General features: G+C 28.9%; 1 protein-coding gene across 1 annotated transcript in view; it reads left to right on the forward strand.

Annotated features, from left to right (window-relative positions):
- Positions 1–1,831: 1,831 nt before the first annotated feature.
- The window catches only part of LOC107442640 (eukaryotic translation initiation factor 3 subunit m), a gene marked incomplete in the record, with an annotated part of 13,942 nt that continues 5,769 nt past the window's right edge, over positions 1,832–10,004 (forward strand). Inside the window, 4 exon segments of the mRNA XM_043049664.2 lie at positions 1,832–2,026; positions 3,678–3,813; positions 6,259–6,397; positions 8,455–8,578. Coding sequence (XP_042905598.2) covers positions 1,985–2,026; positions 3,678–3,813; positions 6,259–6,397; positions 8,455–8,578 — 441 coding nt within the window.

The following is a 10,004-nucleotide window of genomic DNA, read 5'->3' on the forward strand; positions in this document are numbered from 1 at the left end:
ATGTTTTTAGAATGCCATGAATAATTATAGTATATCTGCTAGGTAAATATATCTTAACTTAATATTTAGCTGCTAGAGAGCAGTGTCTTTTAAAAACTTAATTGTATTTCATATTTTAAGCATTAGAATAACTCTCCAGAAAAAGGATCAGACAACTGAATATTATTTTTTCTATAATATATATTTTATATTATTTTTAATGACAATTTTTTCTTGCCATCATCATTCAACTTGTGATAATAGAAAAAGCTTATTTCGATTTAATGAAACAGATTTTTAACTCTCCAAACAACAATCGTTATCAAGATAAGAGAAACACCAACGATGTTTGGAAATCTAATGCAAAACATAATAATAAGAAGGTTATAGCGATGTAGCGGAAGTTCGTTCGGACCGGGTGAAGTTACTTCCTCTTAACTAGCTGTTTGTTTGTTTATTTAGTAAACGAGGTGAATAACGAAAAGCTCTTCTTAGTAACTCAACCCTGAAATCAAAGTAAGTCGTAATTTAAATATGGAAGAACAATTATATTTATGAAAGCTATAAAAATAACCTATTTTAAATAACATTACCAAACCTTGCGTTACACGCTAAGGTAAACCACGAAAATGTTTTTAGATTGCTTTCATCGGTAATAGGATTATAGCTAAAAGTTTATTATCTAAAAGAAATTACTTTTTAATAATTTTATTATCCTTGATAGACGGCTTAGCATTGTGAATATAACGAAACGCCCTTATTATTTTTAATTCAATCCAGAAATCACAGTAATTAACAATTTAAGTATCAGAGTACAATCATATTCATGAAAGTTATAAGGATAGCTTATTTTAATGAAGATTAAATTAAAATAATCAATTTTACGTTAGATGCGAAGGAAAACCACGAAAAAGTTACTTGTAATTACGAAAAAGTTACGAGGTTACTTGTAACTTTAATACAGGAATGAAATTATATTTTGAAAGAATTTTAGAGTGAAAATAAATAGAACTTACATCATCCACAAATGAAAACCATGAACACGTTTTAATAACAAACTAATTGAAAGCTAGCAGACAATTATGAGACTCTATCTCAGCAATTATGAACATTTTCCAGTTTATTGTTCTTCATGAAATTTATTGTTTTGGCCAGCTTAGATTGCCTCCAAAAATTTTCTTTATTTTATTTTATTTTTTAAAGTTATTTTTAAACTTTTTTATTTATTTTTTATAAGCACTTAAATTTTTTTTCCTTCTATTTCTAGCATTTGAATTTCAGGACGGTATACAAATCAATTTTTAAGAATGTATTAGTTTTTTCTTTTTGAATTTTAAGATTTACAAATTCTTCAAAAAATTGAGAAAAAAAATGTGTTATAAAATTTGCGAAATTCAGATTTTTTTGGCACAGAGACAAAATGTTATTATTAATCATTACAATTTACATAAATCAAATAAAAAAATAAAGTAGAGACCAGTGATGTCAAAGTTCACCGCGATGTCCGTTTGGTATAGTGATTGATCTTTCTGCCTTTATGTCTTTGTCAGAGTACACACAAACAAATGAGGGGATACTAGCATCTATATTCTTCGTCTACGAAGTACTTCGATTGGTTTGAATAAATTATCAAACCGAGCATGCGTATTAGTAAAATTGCGCCAGACAAAAACGTTAAAACTGCCATTCTAGTAAACCTGAAAAACAAGATAAAAAGCAATGGTGTTATCGACCAATCAAATGCCTCTATTTATTAGAAAGTCGGGCAGCCAAGCAACAGCCAAAACACTTACCCACCTACACCACCTGTAGCTGCGCTACTACTTTCACAAAGCGTTGAAAGTTCAAAGCTTATTTTAAAACGCACAAACATAGGCAGCAGCAAGCTTACTTAGCAAAACAAAAAATCGGATCTTTTTCTGATTCACGGTTTTTGTTATTATTTAGTCTTTCTGAAATAAATCGGAAACATTAACTTTTCTAATAAATATAGTTCAGAATTACGATGAGTGCACCTACTTTTAATGATGCAACTGATGAAGAACAGGTTTGGGTTTAATTTTTTATGTATTTTGTGATCAGCATGTGGGTATGGAACAGGTTTTCTCATATATCTTTTAATTATGGTATCCGAGTGATTTTTATTGATGCACTGTATATTATTAATCAGATTTCGTATTAAAATCGAAGAAATGGGAATTGTTTGTAACAATTGTTACGAACCTTACTATTATTATTATTTTTTTTTTATAGAAAATGATATAGAGTAACACGTCAAACTGCAACTCGTAGCTTTTGAGTGGAAGCTTTTGAGAAGTTCTAATAGAACTATCGATTTTTACTAAATTTTGCGTTAATTAATTAAAATTAAGTGCTGAAGCATTAAAATTAAATTTTTTTGAAAAAACTTCGTTTTAAAACAATTGTTGTGATGAATCTATCTTCAAAACAAAATATTGGTGTAGAATTACTTGGGGATATTTTCATATTGGTGCTAGTCAGTTTCCTTAGTTTATGTCAGCAGTAAAAAAATTTGTAATTTGAAAAATTTTTCTTTTCTAAACAATTAGTTTTATAATCATGCAATTAATGATTAGTTGCTTGCATGTAGTATATGGGTTATTCCCTGCCAATTAGCCATTTTCAGGTAGTGACAACACAAAAAAAATTGGCAGAAATTTCTAATTTTCTGTAATAAGCTACATGATATGGTACTAAACAAAAAAAATAGCTGCCTTGATTAATATGGAAAAAATGCTAAAATTTTTATTTATTATAGTGAGTTTATGATGAAATGGCAAAGGAATAATAATTTTACTTACAAAAATTTTTAAAATAATATTTTTAATGAACATATTTAAGTACATCTGTAGTCCTTAATTGCTTTTTTAATCATATATTTTCCGTTACTGCCAAGTATTAACTATAAAATATATATCTATTATTTAGTTGTATCAGATATAAGTAGTAAACATGCAAATAAATTATAGGCTGTTAGTTTTTGTCTAGTTTTCATTATTTTACTCTTATTTTTTACCACTAAAAACCTTCTTTTTATCATGTTATGGTAAATCTGGTTAGTAAAATCTAACCTTAACCATATAATTCCAGATGTTAAATTGCATGTTCCAGCTATTGAGAAAGGGCTTGATTCTAAAAACATCAATTTTAGAAAACAACTCTAAGCCGGGGGCGTAGCATTTATAAAAAAAGTGCTTAAAGGTGCTTTTTTTATTTGGAGTTTGTAAAAAGGACTTAATTTTCTATCTTTTAAAAAGAGATTTTTCTTTGGCGTGTAAAAAAGATTTTTTCTTTGGCGTCATTCTAAATTACAAAAACTGCATGATTTTTACAATTTTCTCTGCAATATTAATCAGAAACTAGTTATTTTATCAAGATAATGTAACGTTTTTAAAAATGTTTCTAAGTTTTATTGATTTTATGCTTATAAATTATGAACTTTAAATGATGGGGGAAAAAAAATAACTTTTATTGTTGCTCAGATCCTAATTATGATTTTTTTTCTTGGAGAGTGATTAAAAATATTTTTTAAATGCTTAAAAAGTACTTAAAAGGTGCTTATTTTTAGTTGAAAAATATGACTACGCATCCTGTCTAAGAGTAGAAAAGTAAAACTGAATTAAAAAATTAAGTCACTTTTTCTGCCCATTATTGAGATTTATCATTTTATTCTTTAGTATCAAGATCTTCGCAGCTATTTGAAAAGTCTTGGAGGCAGTATTTCAGAGGAGAATTCAGATGAAGGATTTCTGGCTGATTTGGAAGATGTGATTGGCTGTTGCGAATTATGCCTTCATGAAGCAAATGAAGCTGGTAGAGTAGCTGTTTTATTTTTCTGGAAGTGCCAGAGGTTCACTAACACATTTAAATAAGGAAGACATGGACAGTCAAAATAACCGATAAAACTTCGAGAGCTCTTCACTCTTTAAAAACATAAAGCCATCTTCATGTTCAAGGCTATTGCCTACACATATAAGCGTAACTCAGAGTAAAAAGTAAAGCCACTGTCCACACATGGTTATATTTTTCTGAAATTACAAATGATTGTATGATAGTGTTTTCTTTAAAGAATTAGTTTAAATAGGTTCAAATTAAATTTTAACTTAAAATATACTCTTAAAAATATTTTTTCTCATTGAAGTGAAAAGATTTCATTTATAATTATCCTTACGATTGCATCTTATTATTTTTACTTTCTACAAACTATTATTTTCTTCTTTTTATAAGGTTTTATGGTGCGTTAACATTAATTTTGGTCTCTTCTGTTTTGAAAAATAATAATTTTTTTATGGATAGTATATTTGTTTTTAAAGCGCTACGAATCTTTAAAAAAAAAGAGAAAGAAATCACGAACGTGGTATAAGTTTTAAAAAATATTGTAATGTAAAAATAAACGATTGGTATTAATTTCTTTGAACTCACTAATTCTATCAAATTATTTCAACGATTAACCACTGCATGTTATGAAAAATAATGTGGAAAGAAGTAAATGAAAGTTTTTAAAAACTGGAATTTAAACCATTACATTAATGAATAAAAATTTTCACATCGCTTATTTGAAAGTTTTTAAATTTTAATTCAAAAATTAATTTAGTTTGCATAGAATGCCAGATTTTCTGGATTTTCGGATTTTTCTCTTACCGCGAACCGGAAATCCAAGGTCTAGAACAGGGGTGGCTAACCTTTATACACCAACGTTCCATTTTTTCTAAAAAATTGTTTAATGAGGTCATAGACGTGCTGTCAAATAATTTTGTGATTATTGGGGAAATAATAATGATTATCGTTATTATTGGGAAAATAATACTAAATACTATCAACTCGAAACTCTTTACTTACATTGAAAAAAAATTTTTTTTGCCATATCTTACAACAATTTAAAGTAACATCAGTGTGACTTCTGTTGCTGCAGATTCGATGACAAGTAACTTATATTAGTTGTAAGATGTTAGTTTAAGCAGGACTGTTAATTTTTTTTTGTTGCTAGTTATTTATTGTTAGCTTGCTTTTTATGGTTATTAATTGTTTTTTTAGCATTAATTGTTAATTTTTTTATTAATAATTGTCTATTATTTTGTTTGCTTTTTGTGAATTTTAATTTAATTTACACACAATCACGTTTACATATAAAAAATTCTTGTATATTTTATTTAAAAATATTAGAGCAAGAGTTTATATTTAGCATCTCTTTCATTTGTAAATATTTTTTCTGGTGGAATAATATATAATAAGAGAGATAAAAGTAAACTAATGTGCATAATTATTAATTTAAATTAGGCTGCATATAATTTATTTAGAATTTCACGTTGTGGAAATATCAATGATTTAAATTTATAGACATTAATTTTTTGAAATTTGTCATTTATGATTTTACTCAAGAAATTTTCAGGATTTTCGAGCGGGGCTCATAATTACCCTTGCATTTCACTTATTATTTTGGGCTTTTCTGCATTTATATTTTGTTTTGAAAAATGACTTAAAGGAACCCCATACCACGAAGAAAACTTTTCATTGCAAGTTCTCTTTCATCTCCATAACTAATTTAAAGTGAAGTAAAATTGAGTTCAGACAAACCTAGAGTCGTGAAGTTTCAATCGCTGAATTTTTTTTCTTCTAAATTTCAAAATGCAAGCAAAATTATTGGAAGAGAACGTCTCCATTGCGTAATCATAAGTTGTCTTCTCATAGTTTATTTTCATTTTGATACTTTAATAATTTATTACCAGTATTTGAAACTTTATGGCTTACTCTAGGTTTGTCTGAACTCACCTTCTCTTTAATTTAAATTAGTTTTTAAGGTGAAAGAGAATTTGCTATGAAAAGTTTCCCATGTGGTATGGTGTCCTCATAAGCGTAATTATGTATTTAATAGTATGTTAATTATCTTCATCTTTAAAAATAATTCTAGATCTTCTCAACACTTAGAAATATTTGGACCAAAGCTTAACGTTTCCTTTTACGTTTAATCACGAAGCATGTGAAGTATGCACACATAACATTTAAGTTGTATTTACATATGCAATTACTGTTAAGGAGATATTTAGACAAAAATTTTCTTTACAATGGCAATTTAATGAACATAATATAGCTTTAATTATGGTAAATTAAAATAATATCTTTGAAGAAATTATCCAGAAAAAAAAGCAAAAACAGTTAGGTTCATTTTCTGCTAACCTTATATTTCTACTTATCAAATTCTTTCCTGGTAGCCTTTTAAGTTTGAGCCTATGTCAGTGATCAATTTTATTGTTTTTTCAGATGCAGAATGTACTTTAAACAGCATTGTTTCCCTCCTTATAATGGTTCCACAAACTGAGAGTGAACCACTTGTTCACACATTTTGCGAAAAGCTTACTAAAGCACCTTCCTCAAAAATGGCTGCAGTATGTCTGAAAGTGTAAGTTTTATTTTAATGCTGAGCTCTGAATATGTATGGATATGCAGGGATCTGTCCAGGCTGAATTTACTACCATTAGCGGTACCTTCACAAATTCAATTTTAGGAAAAACGGTAGTTTCACAAATTCAACTTTAGGAAATTCACAAAATACTTTTTCTTAAAATTTTATGTTTCTATTCTTAAGAAACGATAAATCTATATTTTTACTATGTTTTTGTATTGCTTTTTTGATAAAATTTTTAATTTTCACAAATTATGTCTAAATTTTCACAAAATAGGTACTTCTCAGAAAAACCTAGACAGATCTCTGATATGTATATGAATCTGAATGTTTATGTAGTGCTGCTAAGTATAGGGCTCAAAGGATTTCCCATGGCAAAACCATTGGTCATACAGTAAAATTTGTTGTCAAACGCGAAAGTTTACTTTCGCGTTTGACAACAGTGACATCTTTATGCATTATTTTGAAAGTAAGCTATTCAAAATCTTAACTTTCCCCTTTTATGAAAGATATGTCGATGACAGTTTTGCTTTGTTAGATGAAAATAATTGTAATTTAAACCAAATTCTTAATGTAATGAACAGCATTGATTCTTGCATTCAGTTCACCTTTGAATTAGAGACTGATCAAAAACTTCCTTTCTTAGATGTTCTTGTGACTCGGAATGATAATTCATTCCATACCACTGTCTTTCGTAAACTTTTTGCTGTTTCCCTTCCCCCTCATTACAAATCCTCCCAACCAAAAACTTGCCTCTTTTTGGTCTTTTGTCTACCGTGCTGTTAATATTTGTTCTAACATTGATTTTCTTGATGCAGGATTTAATTACATCAAAGCCATTGCTCATGACTGAGGTTATTCTCCTTACATTATTGATAATATTTATAAAAACTTAACTAAACAATCGCCTACCTATAAACCTTCCAAAGAATTTTCTAACAATTTAGTCATTTTACTCTATTTTCCTAAAATAAGTCGGCAAGTTGCTAATATCCTAAAGAAGTTTGATTTTAATATTATTTTCAGTCCCATTAATAAGATAAAATTTTCTTATCTCAAACAGCCCATTGACAGTCAAAATAGCTGGGGTATATACCAAATTAATTGCCAATGCGGCCTTTCATATATTGGCCAAACTAAGTGTACCTTAAAGTGCCGTGTCAAGGAACATGAAGCTTATGTCAAAAAACAAGAATTTAAACGCTCATCTATTGCCCAACATTGTTAGGACTCTAATCATAATTTTAATTTTTCTTCTTCTAAAGTCATTCAAAATTGTTCTTAAATTTTTGATTTAGATTTTTATGAGTCTTATCATATTTTCAAAAATTCCAAACTGTTGGTCAATGGCCTATCCAGCATTCCTTATCTTTCTTCTGTTTGGAAATCTATGATTAAACCTAACTAACCACCTTTTTGTTACTTGCTTCCTATTCGTCATCATCCATTCACCCTTCCTTCCTATTGGCCGTTGCTCTAAACCCTCTTGTGACGTCACCTTTCTCTATATTTACCCTGTTTTCTCTCATTTCTTTCTTTAATAATAAATATCAATTCATGTATCAAGTTAATTTTTCTTTAATTATTTGAGTCTTGTTCTAAAGGACAATTATTTTGCTTTTTAAGCAAAACCTAATGATAGTGTTCAATAAAATTTTGAAAATCCCACCTTGGAAAGAAGTGAGTTTCTTTAAGTGGGTCCACTCTAACAAACCCAATCCGGGTTCACAAAATTTGCCTGGGCAAAATTTTTATTAGTACTTGCATTAAAATTAAGTTGTTTTCTTATTAATTTTTTCAATAAAAAGTTAAATAATTGGCATTGTCACTGGGGATATAAATATACTTGAGGATAAACAATTATCAACAATTATTGTGTTTTTTTTAAGCTCCTTAATTTTTTCCGAAAAAAATAAAGTCCTCAAGAGTCCTTAATTTTGACTTTGTTCAAAGAGTGGGAACCCTGTAAAACCATCACAAAATGTCATAGACATGTTACAATTGAATGCTGCTGTGTGAAATAATGATGGATTAAGTTGATAATCTTCCCACAGGTTGCAAAATTTATTTGCTGGTATAGGAGAAAATTCTCTCCTGTGTTATGATGTCTATTGCAGCTTGGTTCAAGTAGCTGGACAAACTGATAGCATTCACATGGTGTTTAAAGATTTAAGTAAAGTATGCATTTCTTTTCTACATGTTCACTGATTAGCTTATTTTTTGCTCTTTTTTCATATATATTAATAAAAATATCATAGCTGTCCCTTTCTTTATTTGATAAGGATAATAAAAAACCGAGAAATAGTTTTATTTTCATTTATAAGAGACGAATGTAAAATGCGCTCATAGATAGGATGGGAAATCTAAACTCTGAGAGGGGTGGTAGGAAGAGCACCTTTTGGAGCAAAGCATATGGTTACATTTAAATAATATCACAAACTTAAATTAATTTTAATTTGTAGTTAATAATGTAATATAGTTATTATTTTTTGTTTACATTTATTGATGGCAAATCCCTGTAATCGTTACATAACACTTTCCATTTAAAATTTTACTCTGCTGAATTTTGTGGTCTTAATGTTAATGTCCGCCTCTTAATGTTAATCTGCCGTATTTCAAGAACTTTTCAGATTTCTGACCCATGAAATATAGGGAGCAGCCACAATAGTTTGGTCAGCAGAGCGATCCAAAATTTGAACCTCTTAATGTTAATCTATTTCGAGAACTTTTCAGATTTTTGACCCATGAAATATAGAGAGCAGCCTCAATAGTTTGGTCAGCAGAACGATCCAAAATTTGAACCTCTTAATGTTAATTTTCCTTTTCCACCTCTTAATGTTAATCTGTTTCGAGAACTTTTCAGATTTCTGACCCATGAAATATAGAGAGCAGCCTCAATAGTTTGGTCAGCAGAACGATCCAAAATTTGAACCTCTTAATGTTAATTTTCCTTTTCCGCCTCTTAATGTTAATCCATCTTATTTTGATAACTTTTCATGATAATGAAAAATTTTTGCATACAATTGTACAATTTGTGAGTCGTAAGATAATCGCATGCACAAAAAAAAAGGCATTTATTTTTAATATTCTATTTAATAACAGTCAAAGAAATTTTGTGCTAAATCAATTGACTAGAGAAGTTGAATTTTAGAAAAGTCGTATGTTCAAAATCTTTAGATTGCTATCCTGACCATACTATGGGTTCCATATTTCCCAGATTGCGGTTAATATCTATATTTTAGTGGTCAGAATCTATTGATAAAAAAGGTATGTTTATTCAGGGAAAGAGCGTTTTTATATCTGATTTCGTTTCTTAAAATATCGCATGCACTAATTGATTAGCATATTTGAGGTCAGTCATTTGAACCATTCAGAACCGTGGAGATCTAATCATTAGATCGAAAGCATGGGTGCAAGTCTTCCGTCCCCAGGACAGATTTCCATCTTTCGAAAATGTCCGCGGACGGAAGTAAGGCGGTAACAAGACTGACTCGAAATCGGAATTTTTTTTCTTCTGTCCTTAAAAATATTTTTAGGTCTACGTTATTGGTCTACTTTCTTATGTCCTGTTGTTATTTTATCAAAAGAGAACTATATACTAGTA

Source organism: Parasteatoda tepidariorum, chromosome 10 (assembly GCF_043381705.1).
Source record: "Parasteatoda tepidariorum isolate YZ-2023 chromosome 10, CAS_Ptep_4.0, whole genome shotgun sequence".
Taxonomy (NCBI): domain Eukaryota; kingdom Metazoa; phylum Arthropoda; class Arachnida; order Araneae; family Theridiidae; genus Parasteatoda; species Parasteatoda tepidariorum.